This window comes from Phacochoerus africanus, chromosome 3, assembly GCF_016906955.1.
Source record: "Phacochoerus africanus isolate WHEZ1 chromosome 3, ROS_Pafr_v1, whole genome shotgun sequence".
NCBI classification, from domain to species: domain Eukaryota; kingdom Metazoa; phylum Chordata; class Mammalia; order Artiodactyla; family Suidae; genus Phacochoerus; species Phacochoerus africanus.
Window position 1 is genome coordinate 150,103,255 of NC_062546.1, and position 26,710 is coordinate 150,129,964.

Here is a 26,710-nt window from a genome sequence, read left to right on the forward strand (position 1 = left end):
CAGTCAGAGAGCAGTCACTCAAATAAGCCAGCATACAGATCTAATCATGAACATGTTTAAAACAATATAAAATTAAAAAGAAAAAAAGAGACATCAAAAATCTTAAAATGTGGGCAAGGGAAGTAAGGAAATAAATAGCTTCTTTTCTTATTTTTAAAAAAATTTTAGTATGGTAATGAAGTGTTTGAACCTACAGGACTATCAGGCTAAAACATGCAATTATAGGAAGCGGTTAACATACTTTAAAAACAGGGCAACCGCAAATCAAAACCAAACGTTGTATTCGCAAAAAAATGAAAAGAAAAACACTCAAGCAGAAAATAATTGGAGACCATCCAACCAAAAAGAGAAAGAAAGAATGGAGTATCATAGAATCAACCAGAAAACAAGGTTTAAAATGGCAATAAATAATCATCTATCAATTATCACCTTAAATGTCAATGGACTGAATGCTCCAATCAAAAGACACAGAGTGGCAGATTGGATAAAAAAAAGCAAAAACTTCAATCTGCTGCCTACAAGAAACTCACCTTAGGACAAAGGACACATATGGATTGAAAGTGAGGCAGTGAGAAAAAAATATTTCATGCCAATGGAAATGACAGAAAAGCAGGAGTCGCAATGCTCATATCAGACAAAATAGACTTTAAAACAAAAGACATATAGAAAGACAAAGAAGGACACTACTTAATGATTAAGGGATCCATTCAAGAAAAAGATATTACTATCATCAACATACATGCCCCAAATAGAGGAGCACCCAGATACATACAACAAATATTAACAGACATAAAGGGAGAAATTGATGGGAATACAATCATAGTAGTAGGATCTGTCCACTCACATCAATGGACAGATCCTCTAGACAGAGAACCAATAAAGCAACAGAGATCCTAAAAGAAACAATAGAAAAGTTAAGACTTAATTGACATCTTCAGGACACTACATCCCAAAAAAATCAGAATACACATTCTTCTCAAGTGCGCATGGAATATTCTCAAGAATTGATCACATATTGGGCACAAAGCTAACCTCAACAAATTTAGGAGCATAGAAATTATTTCAAGTATCTTCTCTGACCACAATGGTATGAAACTAGAAATCAACCACAGGAAAAGAAATGAGAAAAAACCTACTACATGGAGACTAAACAACATGCTACTAAAAAAACCAATGGGTCAATGAGAAAATCAAGAAGGAAATTAAAAAATACCTCGAGACAAATGATAATGAAGACACAACCTCTCAAAATCTATGGGATGCTGCCAAATTGGTGCTCAGAGGGAAATTCATAGCAATACAGGCCTTCCTCAAAAAAGAAGGAAGATCTCAAATTGACAACTTAACCCACCACCTAAATGAATTAGAAAAAGAAGAACAAAAAAGACCTAAAGTCAGCAGAAGGAAGGAAATTGTAAAGATCAAAGAGGAAATCAATAAAATAGAGATTCAAAAAATAATAGAGAAAATTAATAAAACCAAGAGCTGGTTCTTTGAAAAGGTAAACAAAATTGACAAACCCCTGGCTAGACTCACCAAGAGGAGGAGAGAACCCAAATAAACAAAATTAGAAATAAAAAGGAGAAATCACAACAGATACTGCAGAAATACAAAAAACCATAAGAGAATACTATGAACAATTATATGCCAACAAATTTGACAATCTGGAAGAAATGGACAACTTTCTAGAATCTTACAGCCTGCCAAAACTGAATCAAGAAGAAATACACCAACTGAACAGACTAATCACTAGAGATGAAATTGAATATGTCATAAAAACACTCCTTACAAATAAAAGTCCAGGACCAGATGGCTTCACAGGTGAATTCTACCAAACATACAAAGAGGATCTGGTGCCCATCCTCCTTAAATTTTTCAAAAGGTTGAGGAATAAGGAACACTCCCAAAGAGATTCTATGATGCCACCATCACCGTAATTCCAAAACCAGACAAAGATACCATCAAAAAAGAAAACTATCGGCCAATATCTTTGATGAATATAGACACACACACACACACACACACATATATATATATATATAATTCTCAACAAAATTTTAGCCAACCGAATCCAACAACATATCAAAAAGATCATACACCAAGACCAGGTGGGGTTCGTCCAAGTTCACAAGGATGGTTCAACATATGCAAATAAATCAACATCATACACCATATTAACAAAAGTCAAAAAACATATGATCATCTCAACAGATGCAGAAAAAGCATTTGACAAAGTCCAACATCCCATTTACGATAAAAACTCTCACCAAAGTGGGTATACAGGGAATATTCGTTAAAATAATCAAAGCAATTTATGACAAACCCACAGCAAATATAATACTCAATGGAGAAAAATTGAAAACCTTCCCACTAAAATCTGGAACAACACAGGCATGCCCACTCTTACCACTGCTGTTCAACATAGTATTGGAAGTCCTAGCCACAGCAATCAAACAAAAGAAACAAAAGGCATCCAAATAGGAAGAGAGGAGATAAAAGTGTCACTGTATGCAGACGATGTGATACTATACACAGAAAACCCTAGGGACTCAACCCAAAAACTACTTGAACTGATCAACAAATTCAGCAAAGTATCAGGATATAAGATTAACATTAGAAATCTGTATACTAACAATGAAACTTTAGAAAAAAATAAAAAAATACAATACCTTTTAAAATTGCACCCCCCCCAAAAAATCAAATGCCTGGGAATATACCTGACCAAGGAGGTAAAAGACTTATATGCCAAGAACTATAAAACATTAATTAAGGAAATCAAAGATGATGTAAAGAAATGGAAAGATTATTCCATGTTCCTGGATTGGAAAAATTACTATTGTAAAAATGGCCATACTACCCAAAGCAATCTACAGATTCAATGCAATCCCTATCCAATTACTCATGACATTTTTCATAGAACTAGAACAAACCATGCAAAAATTTATATGGAACCACAAAAGACCCAGAATTGCCAAAGCAATTCTGAGGAACAAAAACCAAGCAGGAGGCATAACTCTCCCAGACTTCAAGAAATACTACAGAGCCACAGTCATCAAGACTGTGGGGTACTTGTATCAAAACAGACAGACAGACCAATGGAACAGAATTGAGAACCCAGAAATAAACCCTGACATCCATAGTCAATTAATCTTTGACATAGGAGGCAAGAGCATAAAATGGGGAAAAAAAAGTCTATTCAGCAAGAATTGCTAGGAAACCTGGACAGCTGCATGCAAAGCAATGAAACTAGAACACACCCTCACACCATGCACGAAAATAAACTCAAAATGGCTTAAAGACTTAAATGTAAGACAAGACACCATCAAACTCCTGGAAGAGAACATAGGCAAAACATTCTCTGACATCATCCTCATGAATATTTTCTCAGGTCATTCTCCCAAGGCAACAGAAATAAGAGCAAAAATAAACCAATGGGACCTAATCAAACTGACAAGCTTTTGCACAGCAAAGGAAACCAAAAAGAAAACAAAAAGATAACTTACAGAATGGGAGAACATAGTTTCAAATGATGCAACTGACAAGGGCTTAATCTCTAGAATATACAAGCAACTTATACACCTCAACAGCAAAAAAGCCAACAACCCAATGGAAAAATGGGCAAAAGACCTGAATAGACATTTCTCCAAGGATGATGTACAGATGGGCAACAATCACATGAAAAAATGCTCAACATCCCTGATTATTAGAGAAATGCAAATCAAAACTACCATGAGATACCACCTCATACCAGTCAGAATGGCCATCATTAATAAGTCCACAAATAACAAGTGCTGGATGGGGTGTGGAGAAAAGAGAATCCTCCTGCACTGCTGGTGGGAATGTAATCTGGTATAACCACTATGGAGAACAGTATGGAGGTACCTTAGAAATCTACACATAGAACTACCATATGACCCAGCAATCCCACTCTTGGGCATATATCCAGACAAAACTTTCCTTAAAAAAGACATATGCACCCGCATGTTCATTGTAGCACTATTCACAATAGCCAAGACATGGACTCAACCCAAATGTCATTAACAGATGATTGGATTAGGAAGATGTGGTTGTATATATACAATGGAATACTACTCAGCCATAATGAAGAAAAAAATAATGCCATTTGTAGCAACATGGATGGAACTAGAGACTCTCATACTGAGTGAAATGAGCCAGAAAGACAAATACCAATTGATATCACTTATAACTGGAATCTAATATACAGCACAAATGAACCTTTTCACAGAAAAGAAAATCATGGGCTTGGAGAATGGACCTGTGGCTGCCCAGGGGGAGGGGGAGGGAGTGGGAGGGATTGGGAGCTTGGGGTTAATGGATGCAAACCATTGCTCTTGGAATGGATTTACAGTGAGATCCCGCTGTGTAGCATTGAGAACTATGTCTAGATACTTACATCGCAACACAACAATGGGAGGAAAAAATATGTATACATGTACATGTAACTTGGTCTCCATGCTATACAGCAGAAAAATAAATAAATAAAATAAAATAAATAAATCACTGTCTCAAATGCAAGTAAATAAATAAATAAATAAACTGGTAGAAAGAAAACTTTACAGAGAAGGTGAGACTTGAGTTGAAACTAGAAGATGGAAGGAGAGCATTTTAAGTGCACTAGAATAATAATAATAAAAAAAAACCCACTTCCCTAAATGACCAGGTTCCTTGCTAGCGATTGGGTTGAATGAAAGGAGGCAGAGAGCTAGCAACCCAGCACTGGTTCAGACCTCTATTCACTCTATGCTCCACCATGGGCGACAGGTGATAGGGCAAGTGATTTGAACCTCTCTGAGTGCCAGCTTCCTCATGTGCAAAACAAGGATGATGATAACGAAAATACCTATATAACAAAGTAGTTTGAGGATAAAATTTGTCAACATAGATAAAGCACATGAGCATTTGCCTTTATTGCCAATAAGCATTTGGACAGAGTCTAACACCCACGTAACTCTTTGATCTTGGTTACCCTTTTTGCTCTTTCCCTCTTCTCCAGCCAGCCACAGTCGTGCTTCTTTCTGCTACACCTTGGCTGTTCTGCCCGGTCCACTCACCACCTGGCTATTTGCATGGTAGCTCTTTCTCTTTAAAGAATCCTTTTCTGACTACAATGTCTAAAATGGTCCCCTCCCCACAGTCATTCTCTGTCCTATTTCACTTTTTATTTTTTTCATACACTCATTGCTATGGTAGAGCATTTCATCTATCGATTTATTTGTTGGCTATTTCTTCCCACCAGAATATAAACAGCATGAGGACAGGCACTCCGCCTATTACATTGGATGCTTGAGAGCACCTGATTACAAAAGACACCCAATAATACTTTTTGGAATACACAAATGAACAGCTGAATGAACCATGATCTATCTAAAGGTCACTGTCATTCACAACATCAATCAGGGGAAATAGTGGTAATCAACATAAATGAAAATTGTGGGAAGAGAATGCAAAATCCCAATTTACTCCTGTTTTTATTTCTCTGTAAAATATGAAATTATGAACAATTAACATTAAATAAATAACAATAAAGGTTAGATCAAAACGGGCAATTCATAAGGCTATACCAAAGCAAAATATTCAGTCAGGATGAGGTTTATAAGCTTAAATTCACCTCAACCAGGTTAAATGAAAATTGGAACAGCGTTTTAGGCAGGGATAGAAATTCAGTTAATACTGAAGCATACTGAAGATTTATAAGTTTACCTTAGAAATCTATACATAGAACTTCCATATGACCTCGCAATCCCACTCTTGGGCATCTATCCGGACAAAACTCTACTTAAAAGAGACACGTGCACCCGCATGTTCATTGCAGCACTATTCACAATAGCCACGACATGGAAACAACCCAAATGTCCATCGACAGATGATTGGATTCGGAAGAGGTGGTATATATACACAATGGAATACTACTCAGCCATAAAAAAGAATGACATCATGCCATTTGCAGCAACATGGATGGAGCTAGAGAATCTCATCCTGAGTGAAATGAGCCAGAAAGACAAAGGCAAATACCATATGATACCACTTATAACTGGAATCTAATATCCAGCACAAATGAACATCTCCTCAGAAAAGAAAATCATGGAGAGACTTGTGGCTGCCTGATGGGGGGGGGAGGGAGTGGGGAGGGAGGGAGGGAGTGGGAGGGATCGGGAGCTTGGGCTTATCAGACACAACTTAGAATAGATTTGTGCTAATATCCAGCACAAATGAACATCTCCTCAGAAAAGAAAATCATGAAGAGACTTGTGGCTGCCTGATGGGGGGGGGAGGGAGTGGGAGGGAGGGAGGGAGTGGGAGGGATCGGGAGCTTGGGCTTATCAGACACAACTTAGAATAGATTTACAAGGAGATCCTGCTGAATAGCATTGAGAACTTTGTCTAGATACTCATGTTGCAACAGAACAAAGGGTGGGGGAAAAATGTAATGTATACATGTAAGGATAACCTGACCCCCTTGCTGTACAGTGGGAAAATTAAAAAATTATATAAAAAAGATTTATAAGTTTACTTATAAATCTTAAGTTAATTCTAGCAGGCAGGAGAAGCCAAATATTTTACAAGGTAGTCTGGTCTGGTTGGGTGTTTGTATGTTTTTGAGTTCTGAATTGGTAACTCACTGAGAAACTAGGTTCCTAGTTTTTCTCCTATTACGGAAAACTTCACCCTCACACAAGGTCTCCAGCCCAGGACTTCCAATCAGCACAGCTTCTTGCGGCTTAATAAATGCAGAACTCTGCTAGGTAGCAGGCCACTTTTGGGCTATCTTTACACTTGGTGCTCAGAGATGATGCCAAGCAAAGCCTGAGAGGGCAGTGAAGGGGCCATAATCCAGAGCTTTGCACCTGACTCTAAGTTGGGTTTGACCATTATCAGATCCCATGAGAGGTAACTCGCATCATAACTAAGTAGAAATGAAGGCACTAAAATACCTCTCATATTAAAGTCTATTTAGGTTATATGACAGATAAAATACTCTGAAAAAATAATAAACAATGACTCAGAATTATCACCCGAGTGTAGGGAGGAAATAGAAAGGCAAGAAAACATGTAAGTAACCATGATTTATTTTGTGAAACTGCTCCAATATCAAAAGGTATTTGATTCCAAGATAAAAAAAACAGTGTAGATCTGTTCCTTATAAGATAGTAATTACAGAAAAATAATGACAAAGCTCTCATATTTACTGAGAAGCTTTATCTCAGATAAATGCGAACCTCTACAGTTCTACTTTATTAACTGACAGAAAAAAAAAAATAGATCTAAGGGTCTCTGAAATTCCCATCTGCCCTAATACTAAATTTTGCCTTTTATTACCTCAAGATAAAGTGTTCACGAGCCCTATTTCTAACACAACCTTCCCCAGTTAGTGAAAATGAATATGACTTGGTGCAGCTGACTGTTGTAGTCACCTGAAACCACCATGTAACTCTTAGTATTTTTGCTTTTAAAACTTTTTGTATAGAAGGTAAATAGATGAGACGACTATTTATTGGGCACTCTCTAAGTGCCAAGAGCAGTGTTATCATATTTGATTTTAAAAATCCTCTATAAAATGTGTATCTCCGTTTTGCTGACAAGGAAACTGAGGTTCAGAGGAGTTAAGTTTAAAAGTCATTGCATTGTTTTGGCTCTCAGAATGCATGAAACAAAACTTCTTCGACGCTAAGTCTCAAGTTCTTTATCCACGCCAATTTTCATATCTCTGATAGTAGGAACTTGAGCGCTTTGTGTCTTGGTGGTGTGACTGGCAGTCAGAAGTCTAGGAAGCCACCACAATGCTCAGTAACATTTATTTTTATCTATGGAAATTTATGTTTATTTCTATTGCCATGATTCTAAATTCCACCTTACTCCCGCCGTGGCTGCAACTTGAAATCTCCTTCTTAGGTTGGGCTTTTTCCCATGATGGTGACCTAGGGTACTGAACAGATAAATCATTAGATGAGGAAGGGCAGCAAGTCCCAAACAGAATTTGGGATGAGGTCTGTAGCATGTGTGGCTCTGGGTTTGCAGCTGAGATTCTAATGCATTTCAATTCAGCTTTTAATGGATTTCTAGTCTACATCTATCCGCTGAATCAAAAATGTCCTTTGCTAAGTAACAATTGCACTTTACCTTCAGTTTCCCCTGCAAAATGGAAATAGTATGGATTTGTAAAATATTGTGAAATCTCAAGGCAACCAAACACCTTGGAACTACTGTGAAAGCTCATATATTTAGGATGTTGACAGAAACCATACTGCTAATTATTTTTTAAATTGAGTTACATAATCATTAATTCAAGTTTCTTGAAATGGTCCCTAACTATTGCTTCTTCTATCAAGACTGCATGCAGCCTGAAGAACAGAGCTGTAGATGCTCCTTTGAAAAACAATGTATGTGAAAAAATTAAGTCTAGAAGGAGCAAAGGTGGAAAAAGGAATGAGACTAGCTAAGTAAATAAAAATGTCCACCATTACAAAACAGATGGTCAAAAGCAGTCACTAGAACTCTGAAACCAGCACTTCTCTTATATTTAAGTGTTGAAAATAAAGCATCACCAATAAGCAAGCATGGTAAAATTTAGCACTAATAAATTGTGACCAGCTTTCCAACTCCAGGACTTAAGCATCAAAACTAAATAGGGGGAGTTCCCATTGTGGCGCAGTGGTTAATGAATCCGACTAGGAACCATGAGGTGGCGGGTTCAGTCCCTGCCCTTGCTCAGTGGGTTAAGGATCCGGCGTTGCCGTGAGCTGTGGTGTAGGTTGCAGACACGGCTCGGATCTTGCGTTGCTGTGACTCTGGCATAGGCAAGTGGCTACAGCTCCGATTCGACCCCTAGCCTGGGAACCTCCATATGCCGCGGGAGCGGCCCAAAGAAATAGCAAAAAGACCAAAAAAAAAAAAAAAACTAAATAGGGAACTTCAGTTTCTGACCAAGAAGCAGGGACTGGACTTACCCTCATGCCTTAAACTAGAAAAATAGATAAAGCACAGGAAACAGTGGTTCTCAGATACTGAAGCACAAGTAGCACAGGACAGTGACCAGAGAGAAGGGGACGAATGAGGTAAGCCTACAGTTGCACCAGCCTGCTACCTGGGAGGTAATTTCCAGACCAAATCTCAGGGAGGTGGAACCTAACAGAGCCCAGAGGTCATGCTGATTTGAGGAGACAGAGATCAGACTTCGAGGAGGCCAAGACATAGAGAATTTCTGGGGAAGTGTCCCAGGGACAGATCTTCATATCTGGGGAGATACTTGGCTGCCTCCTGATCTACCAATCTCCAGTTACAACTGGAGACCTGACCACTAAATCCATCATCACATGACTCAGATACATGTCCAACATGTACCCTGAGTCCCGGCACAAGTCCAGGCACCACATAGGATTTCTTCTGCACTGTCCAAGACACTGAGGTGTTGCGGAAGACTGGCCCCTTAGCAGAAGATGGGAGAAGGGAGCTCTCAGAGCCATACTTTGGGGCCAGACATGGCACACTGGGGCTCCTAGAGCTGATAGACAAACCATTACCTCATGCATGGTTTGTAGCTGAAGAAACTTAGTAACTACAATTATTGTCAGTTTTTCCAAGGTGAAAATCATTTACCCTTCTCACAGTCTCAGCTTTTTAGCTGGAAGATCTTGGATTATTTCTGATCTTGGCTTTGCATGGTCCCATAGCAACCATCATAAGCCCTAGTTAAATATATCTGTTCGGACTCAGACTGTCTTCTGAAAAGAAAACTCCCTAAACCCAAATTCACCAGATCAACAATCTTAAATACAGATAAAACAAAGCAGAATGAAGGTTTAAGTAGAAATAAAACAGTGTTTACCACATTTGACCTATTTCATTGCTCTTCAGAGGGAATTTTTTGAGTTTCAAGGAGATTGTGGACATGGAAGATAAAAGCTTGGCTTATCCCATTTGTACAAATCTTTTTGTGTCTTTCTCTCACTCAAAAATGTAAGCCCTGCCACCATTTCTTCCTAGCCAATATCTGTGCCATCATCTGCTTTTTCTGTCATCTCCCTTTGTTTTCCAATCCCTATTCTTTCTCGTATGTTCTCACCACATTCTCTTTCTCCTTCTCAAGGTCCTCTTGCTCTTCATTTCCACCCAACACTAAAGCTCACACTGATACGTTCAACTAATATGCCCATTAAAAAACACGCCCTAGCGCATTGGTTAACATGAGGTCTAGGATTCACTAGGCCGTTAATTTGGATTCATCACTTGGATTCAAATTTTGGCTCTGCCATGAACTGGCTGTGTGACCTTTTGCAAGTTACTGAAACTCTCAGTGTCTCAGTACCTTGTAAAAAGGAAACATTAAAGTATATTATATGCTGTATAGAGCTGCTATGAAGATTAATGAGAAAATACTCTTAAAGCTATTGAGACAGTGCCGGGCAAGTGAGAGGCTCTCGATTTTTTAAAAGTGAGTTATTATTATTACTTCTATTATTATCATCTATTACTTAGGGTTTTTCTTGGTGAGCCATCAAGGTCATAAGTGCAAGAGAATTCTGGAACTTTATTTTTTCCAGAAAGGAAAAAGGGACAGGGCAGACTCAAGGTTCATGAATTAAAAGGGAGGAAGAAATCCCATGGAGGTGCTAGGATATGAAAAGTATACATTAGAAAAGTCCTGTCTCTTCTTTTGTCCTTTCCCTCTCCCCTCAGAAATGCAGCTTTAGCATCTTCAGGTCCTCAGGTCAGAATATGGCCTCACTTCTGGATGGGCAATGCTATGTTCACAGTCACTGTTGATGAAAATTCAATAGATCCTTTTAAGCTATGTCATAATGCAGCAAAACATCAGAAAGAGGAAAAAAATCATGCAACTTATTTTTTTTAACAGGCTGTGGGAACTGTGAAAAAGCTTGTTATACTGAGGAAGAAACAGACTTCACTCACCTGCAGGAGGCTACTTGGCTGATTAAGGCTTGTCCCTTTTGCAAAGCATCAGCTGTGCAGTCTTTAATTTCTCTGTATAATTCCTCATGCCTCGCCGCCAAAACAGGCAGACTTAAACCCTCTGATTTAAGGAGCTTAAGGTAAGCTTCAACTCTTCCAAGTACATCAAATGCCTGCCAAAGAAAACATAGTTTCATTTTCTGCTTGTCTAGTTTAAAGTCTACATCAATGTGTACACAGAATACTAGAGATTAAACCAGCATGTTCAATTTATTGGTTTGATCATAACCAAAAACAACAATCTCAGTCTTAGAAAACAGCTGGACAGTTTTAAGACTCCATTTAGGGGAAATGATCACAGCTTAGCTCCATACAGATAAAAGTCAATACCATAAAATTACCAAAATAGTTTATATTGAGAATGTATCTATACAACACATTTAAAACTGTATAGAATTTGGAGAGCCAAGTTTATTTTTGATGCATTCATTCTATACTGTATACAACTAATAGATGAGATGTTCTAAAAATATTATGCAGACTTTCATAACCTGAACATCTCTGTAATATTCTTTTTAAAAATTCCCAATAAATTGCACTTTGAACCTGAAACACTATGGGGGAAGTATTCTAGAAATTTTGCAAAATCTTCTGCTTACTCCATCCAAGGCACTGTCTGTCTACAGAGAAGACTGGAACTTGATTTTAAAGCAGTGCAAAGACTAAAAACAAGGTAATAGTTAGCTTCTGGCATACAAAATAAGATTATGCAGAAAAAAATCATCTTGCAGACCAAGATACTGTCTTGAGAGAAGATTTTGAATTTCTTTATTTTCTTCCTTTATTAGCAGATCAACAAATAAGCATGGGGAGTTAAGCTTACAGAATTAATAGAGGGTAGAGAGGAGCTATCTTTTGGATATTAAGGCTAGTTGGCTTTAGGAAGAAGGAGTACAAGACATAAAAGCAGTAAAAGAGGACTGTGGTAAGAGGAAGAAAAAAAGAGAGCAGAGTGCCATGGCCTTAGAGGGCTCCTGATAGCCCAGCTGTGAACCTGGGCATGGAGAGCAGGAGATGAGTTAGGGCAGTTGAAGAAAGGTGAATAGCAAGGGAACTCTTGCCATCTTGCACTTTGGAAGAAGCCACATTCCAGGACACTCCACACCACTCTGAAGAACAGCCCTACCCCAGGAAGCTTGACTCAGCCACCGTCAGCTGGGACCTTAAAGCCTTGACTTCCTGGGTTGTTAAATTGGAAGCCAGTGAGCTCAGCAGGGGGCCACCAGGTAAAGTAGGAAGATCCCATGGAAAACTCAGGAGAAATGAGAGTGATGGTCTCATTGGTCTAATACCCCTGAGACCTGAGAGTGGCCAGGGAGGGGAGCAGGAAGGGCTGATGCTGAGGGAACATGGTTTAAGCCAAATGCAGGGGCTCCAGCCCTGGAGCTGTGTAAACTTTCCCATGCCTCTGCAGCTGGCCACCACCAGAGGGTGTGAGTTTGAATGGCAAAACTGGAACTGGACTTTACAAAACTTGAATTTACCTATGAAATCTTTAAAAAACCGTCATAGTACCTATAAATTGATATTCTGTTTTCCCACCAGTGTCCTCATATCTCCTGAATCTGCTCTTTGCATTTACTGAGAATGTATAAGGCAAATTCATTCCCATTTATTTAGTAGATGATAGGAATTAGCACAATCACTACAGTTTAATGAAAACTATGTGCTTCTTCTACACTATGTGTTTCACAATTACTTTTCATTCAGTCAACAAGTATTTCAAATGTCTGCTGAGTGCCAGACATATTTCTTTTAACAGCCATGGGAAGGAGCTAGAACTTATCCCCATTACACGACTGGGGAAACTGTGTCTCCGAGAAGTTAAATAGATTGCACAAAGTCATACTAAGTTGCCGATTTGGTATTTGCACTTGCTGTGTCTAGTCTGGGCGCTCCTGCTCTTAAATCCTGGCCTATGGCCCCTGTAGCAAAGTATTGCTCTGGAAGGCTTAAGAGAGAGAGGCATTTCCAAAGAGACTGTTAATCTTAGGTGGAAAAGGTACGATTTAAAAACTTACTTTTGTAAATGGTGTCTACTTTTCCTTCTTACAGGTGAGAAAAGATACAAAGATTGAGCAATTTCTCTTATGATATCTAGGACTGTGAAAGAAAGATAGACTTATTAAAGAAAATTTGAGGGTATTCCCATTGTGGCTCAGTGGTAAAAAACCTGACTAGTATCCATGAGGATGTGGGTTTGATCCTTGGCCTCGATCAGTGGGTTAAAGGACCTGGTATTTCTGTGAGCTGTGGTGTAGGTCACAGACATGGCTTGGATTTGGTGTTGCTGTGGCTGTGGGTGTAGGCTGGCAGCTGTAGCTCCAATTCGACCCCTAACCTAGGAGCTTCCACATGTCATAGGTGTGGCCCTAAAAGGAAAAAAAGAAAAAGAAAATTTGAACCTAAAGAACTTTTCCATATCTGATCCTTTTTCTTTCCTACAGTTGGCAACAAAGCCAAATGTCTCAAGGTGCTGGTGTTAGAAAAGATATGAATTGCTTTCTCAATCTTTGCATAGCATATTGAAACACCACTACACAATAACCAATGTTTCTGGATTTTGTTTTACATTTTTAATTTTATTGCTTATTTTGAGTAAAGTGGAGCCTCTTGTTAATCAAGGGTTCGTTTTAAAGTCAGTGCCTAAAAAAAATGTGGCATATTCAAAATTATCATGAAACCCCTCAAATCATAAAGTTTAAAATATATGAACTAACACAGTAATACATACACTTCTGAGTGAAAGTCAGAGAAAGACTAAAGGAAGAAATGAGGAAAAAGTCATATGTAGATGTTAGAACACTCACTTCATTCTTTAAGATAATTCTCAAGTTCTCACTGTGAATAGGGAAAGGACAGAGACTTTAAAGTGCTTTTTCTCTTATATGTATAATAGATATGTCACAAGGACCTACTGTACAGCACAGGGTAATCTACTCAATACTGTGTAATAACTTATGTGGGAAAAGAATCTGAAAAGGAGTGGATATATCTATATGTATAACTGATTTACTTTGCTGTACAACTGAAACTAACACAACTTTGTTAAGACGACTATAGTCCAGTAACATTTATTTTTAAAAAATGCTTTTTCTCATCTACAAGTTTAACTCCATTCTATCTTAATATTAAGCCATTATAACCTTAATACATATCAGTTTGCTGTGTTGAGAATTAAAGAAGGAAAAATGTGAAAGTAACTAGAGGAGGATGGTAGATATGTAGTAAGGGCTCAGAAAATATTTGCTGGCTCATTCTAAATCTTGATTGTTTGGATATCTCTTTGGAAAATCACTGAGAAGAGCATGGCTACCTGCTGCCTGTCACTCCCCCTACATTGGTTTTTCTCCTTGGGGCCCCACTGAACAGCTGCTACTCTCAGATCTCTGGTCCTCGGTGCCATCTTCACTGGAGTTAGACTCTAAGGCTACACATACATTGAGAGCATGTGTGACGTGACTCCACCCCATTCCCGAATGTTATCATAAAAGTATCATTTCCTAATGGCATGGAAATAAACTGAAGGCTACAGATTCACTAGGAGGAGAATGTGATAGATCAAGGGCCCATATAACCCATAACTTAGAATTAAAATGGCCACATTTTCTTCCAGAATTTTTTCCCAGAAAGATCCAGGTGTTAGGAAAGCATTTATTTATGAATTTCTCTATGTATCACACTTATTAGAACTATGGTAGTAGAAAGGAGGTAGATGATTTCTTTCCTTCATTAGCTCAACAAATATATTTTAAAAAATCTACTCTGGGTAAGATGGGCTGGATGCTCTGAGAGCTTATTCCTTATCCTTAATCCCAACTTAATCTTAATGGGAATAATCTATAGACTTTACCTGATATAGGTAAATTTCTTAATTTTAAGAGGAGACCACTTTCAAGGTTATATTGTCTGTGACTGTCTGAATCATATGCAAAACTCATTTCTCCTAGTGTCACATAGAATTTGATTAAGTATCCATTAGCCAATTCCAGAAATGATCTAAGTATCATTGTTATCAATCTACCCCCAGAATAGAACTGAGTGTTTTTCTATTTACCAGATCCTTAAGCAACCTGATATACTGGATCCAGCCTGGAAAGAATCTCTTTGTTGCACACACAGTCCAGAACAGGTTATTTCCAGCAAGAACACTGTGACCTCCACATAAAGGCCTCTATAATTAGTTTTTTATATTTAGGTTTTTTCCTTCTTTTCCTTTTTTCCTCTTTCTTCAAATTTTGTATGTGATTGTCAAATAGAGATTTCATGACTGAATTCCAATAAACAAGGATGTAAGCACAAGGATGATATTTTCTCCCTTTGAGTTCTCTCTTTTTTTTTTTTGGTCCACCTGTGGCATGCAAAACTTCTCAGGCCAGGGGTCAAACTCACACCACAGCAGTGACAATGCCAATTCCCTTACTGTTAGGCCACCAGGGAACTCCATCTTCCTGACTATTTGATATGACAACACTCAGTTCTCAGGTAGACAAGGAGGAGATGAATCAGCTCCTTTGGCCCTGGTTTGAGAAAAAGTAAGGGTTGCTTGGGCTTTGTACTCCAAGATCCTGATAAAGATCTTTTCTTCTCCCCTCATTAAGTACAGGATCTAAAGCAGGCTGTACCAAATCAAATAGAGATGGTATCAAGACTTGGCACATTTTATTCTTTTGAAAATATCTAGAAGAGTAATATGTTAAGCCAGAACCATGAATCATCCAGTGTAACTCTTATATTGTGCTGTTTCACAAAGATGTTTAATAAGTAATGTAGTTTTCTTCTTGACTAATTTGAAGAGAATCAACATTAGGACAAAACAAAAACAAGAACAAAAAACACTGCAGAACCTTGAAAACTTCCTTTCATGAATCATAAGACTGTTGATTGAGTTTCATGGGAACTCTTATAATGACCAAGAATACAAAACTTAGCTCCTCATTAGAGCCCTGAATTCTACTATTTACAGAGATTGAGTTTTCTCCTGAGTTCAGTTTTTTTTAAAAGACCAAAGCCTTCCATTTCTTTTCCTAAACATCACCTGAGATAACTTCTGGTGGCTCTCACTTTGGCAAGCTGATTCCGGATTCAGGTCTTGCCCAAATCTGCCCAAGGTTTCAAATGCCATGAAGGCCAGAGGCAACAGGGTGACATGATTTTCAGCTCCAATATTTGCTGCCCTGACTGCTGTTCAGACTTACTCCTTGCCTCTCCAAGATTGCTGCTGCTGGGCCCCAGCACTCCCTGAGTGCTATGAGTGTTACAAGCTAGATTAGTAATGTTAAGGAGAGGTGTTTAAAATATTGAGTCCCTGGAGTTACCGTCGTGGCACAGTGGTTAATGAATCCGACTAGGAACCATGAGGTTGAAGGTTTGATCCCTGGCCTTGCTCAGTGGGTTAAGGATCTGGCATTGCCGTGAGCTGTGGTGTAGGTTGCAGATGCAGCTGGGATCCCGCGTTGCTGTGGCTCTGGCGTAGGCTGGCTGCTACAGCTCCAATTAGACCCCTAGCCTGGGGAACCTCCATATGCCGTGGGAGCAGCTCAAGAAAAGACAAAAAAAAAATTAAAATAAAATATTGAGTCCCTAAAGCAGTTTTTGCCTCACAATGTGAAAAGTTAAAAACAAAACAAAACAAAAATACTATAAAAGGAGGATTTGGGGATTGAAAGTGGCATGTATCTGATTAACAAGGAATGGAGGAACTTTATGTAGTGACCATTTCTTATTTTTTCTGAAATGAGTCCATCAAACTAGACCCATAAGGATAACTTTAGCCAGCTAGTCACTGTTTAAAATTTCTGTTTTTCTTTCATTTAAATTGAACAAAACAAGGTTTTAGGATGATCTTGGGAATATTGACATGGAATATGTTCATTTGCAATGTGCAAATCATTTACTTTTTCATTTTTTCAACAAAAATTTATTGAAATCTATGGAGAATGTACTCTGCTCTGTGCTGAGGATATGAAAATGAACAAAAGCACTGAAGTCATGTTAGACTGGCAAGTACAGTATTATATGCACATAAGACAAAACAACAGCTAACTCATAGTGAATACTTAGCTCTTCTATGCGCTAGTCATGTATCAACCCATCTAGATAGACCAAGGACTCTGTGAGGTACATATTATTATTATTTCTATTCTACAGGTTAGAAAGCCAGGTAAACAGGGAAGTTAAGTAACTTCTCAAGGTCACAGAGCTGATAAATGTCTGAGACCAGATTTATACTCAGACAGCCTGGCTCCAAAATCCATTATATTATTTTACAAAAGTGTCATCCTGGCAAATGTTTCTAAACATTTGCTTAACACTTCACAATTCCATTCATTTATTTACACCCCAATTCTCCCCTGAAAAGATTTTGGACATTTATCACCAACTTTAAGGACTTGCATTACTGAATATTCCCTGAAGTAGCTAGGAATTGTTAGACCATTTTAGAAACGAGAGAACTCAGACTCAAAATGTAAATTGAGTTGTCCTGTGGCCAATCATTTACTCATTCATCCAACAAAATGTTTGGAACACTAGGTGGCATCCGAAGATGATTAAGACATAATCTCCCTCTAGGGAGCCCAGAGAAATACTATGGGGATAATAAGAAACAAGCAATGAATGCTGCCTTGACACCTCTCAGAGGAGGTGATATGGGTGATGACAAGTCTCTTTCCACAGTGCTACTCTCTTTCTCAGATATGGCAGATATGGCACAGAGACTGAGCTTGACCTTTGTGTTCCTTGTGTATTCAAGTAATTCAGCTCTCTTTCAAAACGATCTCATCCCAATTACCCTGGATCAAGACAATCTCTTACTAACAATGTAGTGTAGTTAGTTGGCCTTGAAACTCCATGGTGTCTAATATTCCACCACTTTCAATCACTCAAATAATTACCGAGATGTACTATCTGGAAGACACTGTTCTGAGTGTTCTAGTAAACATAAAGTAAAATGGACATGCTTCTTTCCATGAAGGAATTTTAATTTAGCAAAGGGAAGTAAATCTATCCAGAAATATCTGTAATACAAAGAAGAATATATTTATTGCCAATGGAGGGGTGAAACAGTCTGAAATTATGCATGGAAGGGAAACCAATTAAAACATTTATGCCTTAGATGTCGGTGAATAACTTTATTGTGAAAGATACTCATGAGTGAGTGACAATAAAATTGAGTGTCTTGATTACAAGATTATTAAATATAATAATTATTAAATTATTAAATAAATATAAAGCCCCTGAGTTGGGGGCTATCATGAGACATGTAAGATGTTAAATGTATTCCTTGATTTTGGTAATTTTTCTATTTTAGATAGATATTTAATAATTATATATCAATGATTTAGCTGTGTTTATATCAAATATTTACTGTAGTTTAAATAGCCTGTCCCTGAGCCCTAAAACCAAAGCTTTTAAAACCATTCTGAGGGGGAGTACAGGAGGAGAGTAAATTAAGATATCATCTACTTATATATGAGGAGGCTTGTCTCATCATGACTTTTTCAAGACCTGAATACCTCTGCATATATAAGGACATGTTTAACACTAAATAGAAGCTCCTTAGCACCTTCCTGATCCCCCTGCCTCTTCTATCACTTTTTGCCTCTCATCAATCTCAGCTTACATCCTACACTCCTGGCAAAAAAAATTACCTTAGGTTCCCCAGACATGGCACAGACACTCTACCATGCAGCCTTCCAGATTTAGCTCACTGGTCTCCTCGTCTAGAGAAGCCTTGCTTGACTCTTTCCCCGGGTCAGGTTGGGATATCTTCTCTGTGTTCCCTGACGCTCTAGGATTACTCCATCTTGACCTTTCCCACAGCACACAACACTTCTGTTTCCCTGTCTCTCCTCTAAACTAGGCTGATGGGTCTTGAAGGCAAGGATTATATATTTCATTGCTTTAGTTAGGTACTCATGACGCATGACAACAATGGGATATAACATATTAACTGAATGCAAATGTGAAAGAAGGGAGGTAGTAAAGCAAACTGTTTTTCTAGGAGAAAGGGAATTGATTTGGAAATAAGAAATCTGGGGCAGGCTGCTTAAAAATTATGCAGCTGAAAGTAATTACACTTTCCTTGATGTCTAATGACAATTAGTTTAATTTCTTGAATTCATTTTTATCACCTCAACAAATTCCTTCTGGATAATATTTTTTGGATTCTCTACTTGGACAGATTTCTTCTTTCCATCTGTCCTGAAACTGGACCATTATAAGTGTGCCCACCTCTGGGCTAAATGTATCTATTTGGAAAAAAAGTAGAATAGTGTGTATTCTAAAAATGTACCAAACTCAAAGCTTAATTATTTTGTTTTCATCTGAAACAATACTGCTATAGGTATTACTTTTATGTATGTATCACTATCAATATCTTGAAAAAGCAACAACATCTTTTTAAAAGACATCAACTTTTCAGCGGTGATGGCAGAAGCAGTAGAAGCCATGATAATTAGCACATTTAAAAGTGCTTCTTATGTGTTTTTCTGGCTGCCCCAACTTTTGCTTCATCTGAGCTTATAGGCTGATCACCCAAGAACCAGATCATGTGGTTTTGGACTCAGTCTCCCCTGCTTACTATCCCCAATGAAATCATATGCCTGGGACTGGAAAGCATGGGAGTGAAACTTTGTGACCCATCAGCCATGATTTATAGCTTTAGGTTCAATCATTACTATCATATAAATAGAGGCTCCTACTGTTCTGCTTTTGAAATATATATATTTATCTCTGTTTGATTCAAACCACATTTCCTAAACAATGATAAATAACTTTTCAGGTAATCAATACATGCTAACTAGAGATTCTTTTTTGTCATCATGCTAGAAATATAATAAATAAGATCATCTATAATCATGAAAGATGAAAATTTGAGGAGATCAAGATGAATTATTATAATAGGTGTTATGTTCCTATTTCAGGCCAGGTACTCATAACTCTTAGCAACATCTGGTAATTAGAGAAACTTTTCTCCAGTCAGCTCTCATCCAGTGCTGACAAGCTATATTTGTATTTGTTACTAAGTGATTTAGCAAATAGGATCACTAAACACAGTAGATAACTTTAAAATGAAAAGGGAGGATCTTAGGTTCTTGAATTACATGGCTCAATCTCCACTTGAATCTGGTTACAAAAAGCATCAGTAGCATTCAATAAAGTTGCAGGATACAAAATTAACATACACAAGTCTGTTGCTTTTCTGTACACTAATAGTTAACTACCAGAAAGAGAAATCAAGAAAACAATCTCATTTAAAATCACATCAAAAAGAATAAAATACTTAGGAATAAACTTAATCAAGGAGGTGAAAAACCTGAACTCTGAAAACTATGAAAAACTGATGAAGGAAACTGAAGATGACCCAAAGAAGTGGAAAAATATCTTGTATTAATATTACAAAATGTCCATACTACTTAAAGCAACTCATAGATTTAATGCAATCCCTATAAAAATACTCATGATACTTTACAGAGAACTAGAACAAATAATCCTAAAATTTATATGAAACCACAAAAGACCCCAAATTGCATGAGCAATCTTGAGTAAAAGAACAGAGCTGGACCTATCATGCCCTCTGACTTAAGATTGCATTACAAAGCTACACTAATCAAAACAGAATAGTCTCAGCACAAAAACAGACACATAGATCAATGGAGCTCAGAAATACATATATATATGTGTGTGTGTGTGTATATATATATGTATGTATGTATGTATATGTGTGTGTGTGTATATATATATGTATATGTGTATATATATATATTTTTTTTTGGTCTTTTTTAGGGCCACACCCATGGCATATGGAGGTTCCCAGGCTAGGGGTCTAATTGGCCTACACCAGAGCCACAGCAACGTGGGATCCAAGCCACGTCTGCGACCCACACCACAACTCATGGCAATGCTGGATCTTTAACTCACTGAGAGAGGCCAGGGATCGAACCTGCAACCTCATGGTTCCTGGTCAGATTCGTTTCCGCTGCACCATGATGGGAACTCCTGGAGCCCACAACTATAAACTCACACACCAACAGTCAAATAATCTACAACAAAGGAGGCAAGAACATGCAATGGAGAAAAGACTTCAATAAGTGATGCTAGGAAAACTGGCCAGCTACATGTAAAAGAATGATATTAGAATATTTCCTCACACCACATACAAAAATAAACTCAAAATGGATTAAAGACCTAAATGCAAGACCTGAAATCATAAAACTCCTAGAAGAGAATAGAGGCAGAACATTCATTGATATAAATCATAGCATTGTTTTCTGGATTGGTCTCCTCAGGCAAAGGAAAAAAACAAACAGAACAAAAAATAAATAGAATCTAATTAAACTTAAAAGCTTTTACACATTAATGGAAACCATAGACAAAAAAAAGACAACCTGCTGATTGGGAGAAAATATTTGGAGACAATATGACTGATAAGGGGTTAATAGCTGAAATATATGAACAGCTGATATAATTCAATATCAAAAAAACACCCCACCCTGATTAAAAAATATTCAGATGACCTGAATAAACATTCTTCCAAAGAAGACATACAGATGGCCAATAGGCACATGAAAAGATGCTTAACATCACTAATCATCAGAGAAATGCAAATTAAAACTACAGCGAGATATCACTTCATACCTGTCAGAATTGCTATCATCAAAAAGACCACAAGTATGGTGAGGATGTGGAGAAAAGGAAACTTTAGTACACTGTTGGTGGAATTGTAAATTGGTGCAGCCACTGTGGAAAACAGTAGGAAGTTTCCTCAATAAAATGTAGAACTACCATATATGATCCAGCCATTCCACTGCTGGGTATATATCCAAATAAAATGAAAACATTAATTGAAAAAGATACATAAACTCCAATGTTTATAGCAGCATTATTTACAATTGCCAAAATATGGAAGCAACCTCAGTGTCTATCAACAGATGAATGGATAAAGAAAATGTGGTGTATATGTATGTGTGTGTGTATATATTAATGTATAATGGAATATTAATATTAATGTATAATTTCAGCCATAAACAGAATGAAATTTTGCCATTTGCAACAATGTGGATGGACCTAGAGAGTATTATGCTTAGTTAAATAAGTCAGAAGAGAAAGACAAATACCATATATTATAATTTATGCATGGAATCTAAAAAGTTAAACCAATGAATGTATATAACAAAATAGAAATAGACACACAGATGCAGAGACCAGGAGTTACCAGTGGGGAAAGGGAGAGAGGATAGGCAAGATTATGAGATTAAGAGATACAAACTATGTATAAAATAGGATCCTTTTCAAATTCTTCCAAAAAACTGAAGAGGAGGGAATACCAGTCAGAATGGCCATCATCAAAAAGTCTACAAATAATAAATGCTGGAGAGGGTACGGAGAAAAGGGTTGGTGGGAATGTTGGTGGGAACACTGTTGGTGGGAATGTTAATTGGTGTGGCCGTTATAGAAAATAGAAAACAGGAGTTCCCTTTGTGGCTCAGCAGTTAGCAAACCCCACTGGGATCCATGGGGATGCGGGCTCAATCCCTGGCCTTGCTCAGTGGGTTAAGGATCCAGTGTTGCCATGAGCTGTGGTGTAGGTCAAAGACATGGCTTGGATCCCATGTTCCTATGGCTGTGGTGTAGGCTGGCAGCTTTAGCTGCATTTCGACCCCTAGCCTGGGAACCTCCATATGCCGCAGGTATGGTCCAAAAAAGAAAATAGAAAACAGTTCCTTAAAAATACTAAAAATAGAATTGCTATTATGATCCAGCAGTCCCATTCCTGGGCATATATCTGGAGAAAACTCTTGATTCAAAAAGACACATGCAACCAATGCTTGTTGCAGCGTTATTTACAATAACCAGGACATGGAAACAATCTATATGTCCATCAGCAGAGGAAAGGATAAAGAAGATGTGGTACATACATGCAATGAAATATTACTCAGCCATATAAAATGAATGAAATAATGCCATTTATAGCAACATGGGTAGACCTAGAGATTATTACACTAAGTGAAGTAATTCAGAAAAAGAAAGACAAATGTCATATGATATCACTTATACGTGGAATATAAAATATGATACAAATGAATAATTTACGAAACAGAAATAGACTCACAGACATAGAAAATAAACTTATGGTTAGCAAAGGAGTTGGGGGGGTAAATTCGGAGTTTGGGATTAGCAGATACAAACTTCTATGTGTAAAATAGATAAAAAACAAGGTCCTACTATATAGCACAGGAAACTATATTCAATATCCTGTAATAAACCATAATTTAAAAGAGGATGAAATCATATTATTTTAAAATATAACTTAATTCACTTTGCTGTACACAAGAAAGTAACACAACATTGTTAATCAACTATACTTCAAGTAAAAAAATAAAAACTGGTAAGCAACAGGGAACATTATACATTATATAACATTATACAGGAGCTCCCATCATGGCGCAGTGGTTAACGTATCCGACTAGGAATCATGAGGTTGCGGGTTCGGTCCCTGCCCTTGCTCAGTGGGTTAACGATCCGGCGTTGCCCTGAGCTGTGGTGTAGGTTGCAGACGCGGCTCAGATCCTGCCTTGCTGTGGCTCTGACCTGGGCCAGTGGCTACAGCTCCGATTGGACCCCTAGCCTGGGAACCTCCATATGCCTCTGGAGCAGACCAAGAAATGGCAAAAAGACAAAAGAAAAATATATATATATACAGCACAGTGAAATATAGCCATTGATTTGTAACAACTTTAAATGAAATAAAATATATTTAAAAAATCACTTTATTGTATACATGAAACTAATATAATATTATAAATCAACTATATTTCAATTTTAAAAATGTATCAATAGCAACACTACTCCTGAGGTTCTGTGTGCCAACATTGCCACCTACTGCTCATTCCAGGTATAAACTGTTGCACTTGAAGCCAAAGACTGGATAGACATTATGTAAGAAACAAATGTTGAGCCTTGGGTAAACCATCAACCTCTAGCGGGATTAAAAGGATTTTAATCTCACTCCTGAAACCACAGAGTAAAGGCAGTGTGGTACTCTTGCCAATGTGGACAATTAAATGATAATTATATTTTAGCGAAATTGGAAATACATTGACTTAAAGTTTTTTTATGTTTTGTTCTCTGCTGAACCTCCAGCATTTAGAGCAGTGCCTGACTCATAGTAGTTGCTCAATAAATATTTATTAAGTAAATGAATTCCTGAAGAAAAAGGGTAATTATTTTCATAAATTTGCTACACTACTTATTTAGCAACTTCAATTAAAAAAATTATTGTGACTTTTTCCCAGGAAATAAGAATACCCCTAACATTTTTTTAAGGCCCAACTTCCTCTCTGGCTCACAGAGATAACTTCCAGGTTTGGGTGTGTGGGGTAAGCAAGTCTCCACTTCTCTCCATCTTACTGGTGTGTCAAGAATGTTTGACTCTGACCTTCTTTATCTGGCCCATTTCTCAGTGTTGGGTTTGCAACCTTCAGGCTTGAGGAAACGTCTTCCTCTGAGACAAAGAACAGGCTTGCTTACTGTTTATTGTAAAACAGCCAATTCTCCAAGTTTCAGATTCTTTGTCTGGGGCACCACTGCAGTGGTGCCTTTGTCCATTGGGCCCATCTGCATGGCCCCCTGGAGAACTGATGTGCCTCTGACACTCCATTTTCTGCTTTTGCTGTAATAAAATCTTTCAAAACAGATTCAGAAGTCATATGTCTTCTATGACTTCCATAAACTGTGACAAGTTAAGATGTTAGCTAGAAAGCTGGGTAAATGTCTTGAACCCCTCACAGCTGTCAGCAGCATGGCTTCAACACAATTAGAAAAACCCAGTATATCCAAGGCATGATAAAGTGAATTTTTAAAAGGAAAGTTCAGTGCTTTGGAGATAAATTCATATTACTAGCTGAAAATATGCCTTCACTAGTGAAAACAGATTCAGATTAGAAAAAAATATTTGAAGGGATTTTGAAATTCTATGAATATCTTAAATCCAGTGTTTTATTTTATGAGTTGTTATGCCCCAAATGGGGAAGTGGTAAGAATTTTATAAAATTTGGAGATTCTACAATATAAGTTAAAAAGAAAACTGTAATTTACAAGTCTTAAGAAGAGTTTCCATCTTCAATTTAAGTGATTTTACTCACTATATTATTTCATCATTTATTGCTTCTTAATAATGGTAGATAATTCATTCAAGAGTCATGATTTAAACACCCACTTTCCAAAATCCAGCTTCTATTTTTGCTGAGGTAAAATTACCCCTCATTTTTCAAACTGAATTCTTAGATTTGGAGTCAGAAATTATTTCCTTAATGTTTTAGAAAGGGAGAATGAATTCTGTACCTTTCTAAGTGGTCCTTGGCTATGAAGAATACTATAGTGTGGATAAAGTTAGTATGGATATGTCCCAACTGAACTAATTACAGTTTGGATGCCATGGCATTCAAAGGATGAAACAGGGAATCTAGAAGTTAAGTCTTTGGGGTTAAGAAATCAGATTTACTAGGGTTTGACCTGAATTACTATATAAGCCTGAGAAAGTAACCGCTCTGTTCTTCAATTTTTAAAAATTACTATTGCAAGAGATACCATTCCTTTTCCCTCAAGGTCTAGGAATAATGTCAGAAGAAAAATTTCCCTGGCAAGTTACCAGATAATGAGGGCAAGAGTGAGAGAATGGGAATGAAAGAGAGTGGAAAACTTCATTCTGAAGGGCTATAAAGCACAGAGTTTGTGCTAGAAGCACTGTTTTATCATAGTAACATGTTCTCTGTTTTCCTTAGAAACAGCATCAATTAACTGGCAGATAACCCACTCATTTTGTAGAATTACAGTGTAATGTAAACTTAAAAATCTCTTATTCAAAAATAGGAGTGTTGAAGAGAAATTTAAGCATCATTTACCATTTACTTAGTTCAATAGCTCCAGAAATACACTATGTCTGTTTCTTCCCTTAAAACAAAGAAATTCCAAACAACAAATAATTTGACAAATATTCCTCTCTTTTTTTTTTTTTTACCATAATTCTAGTACCTCTATGTTGGGACTTTTCTATTCATGCTTTCCAAATTTCCTGTTAGTAAAGAAATTCAAAATTAACTATTTTAATATGTACCAGGACACTGTATTCAGTTTGTTGATGTCATGACCTTAAATCACAATATATCTAGCTTCTGGGGGATCCCTATTCATTTCCTATCACATCGCCCAATTTTAAAAACATCAGTGAAATTTAAGGTTTAACTCCCATAAGGTAATTTGAGGGCTTCATTCCAATAAGGCAAGATTAGATCGGGAAAGGTAGAACATTTTTCAAACAATATCACCATCCTCAGATACTCAAATGATGTGAACCCATGAACATTACCGCTCAGAAAGAGACACCTGCTATGATCATTGTTAAATGAATCAGGGGTTCCTGCTGTAGAGCAGCAGAAACAAATCTGACTAGTATTCATGAGGACAAAGGTTCGATCCCTGGCCCCACTCAGTGGGTTAGAGATTTGGCATTGCAGTGAGCTGCGGTGTAGGTCGCAGATGAAGCTTGGATCCTGCATGGCTGTGGCTGAGGCGCAGGCTGGCAGCTACAGCTCTGATTCCACCCCTAGCCTGGGAACCTCCATATGGCTCAGGTGCGGCCCTAAAAAGAAAAAATAAAATATTAAATGAGTCAAACAAGAGAAGCAGAGCACTTCTTCTGCTTGAGAAGACCTGGAGC

At 37.6% G+C, this 26,710-nt stretch overlaps 1 protein-coding gene across 6 annotated transcripts in view; it reads right to left on the minus strand.

Moving 5' to 3' along the window:
* CCDC141 (coiled-coil domain containing 141) overlaps window positions 1–26,710 on the minus strand; it is a 207,241-nt gene that overhangs the window by 76,049 nt on the left and 104,482 nt on the right. For all 6 annotated transcript variants that reach the window (XM_047772988.1, XM_047772987.1, XM_047772989.1 and 3 more), the window contains exon 8: window positions 10,930–11,102. In XM_047772988.1, coding sequence (XP_047628944.1) covers window positions 10,930–11,102 — 173 coding nt within the window. The remainder of the gene's footprint in view (window positions 1–10,929; window positions 11,103–26,710) is intronic.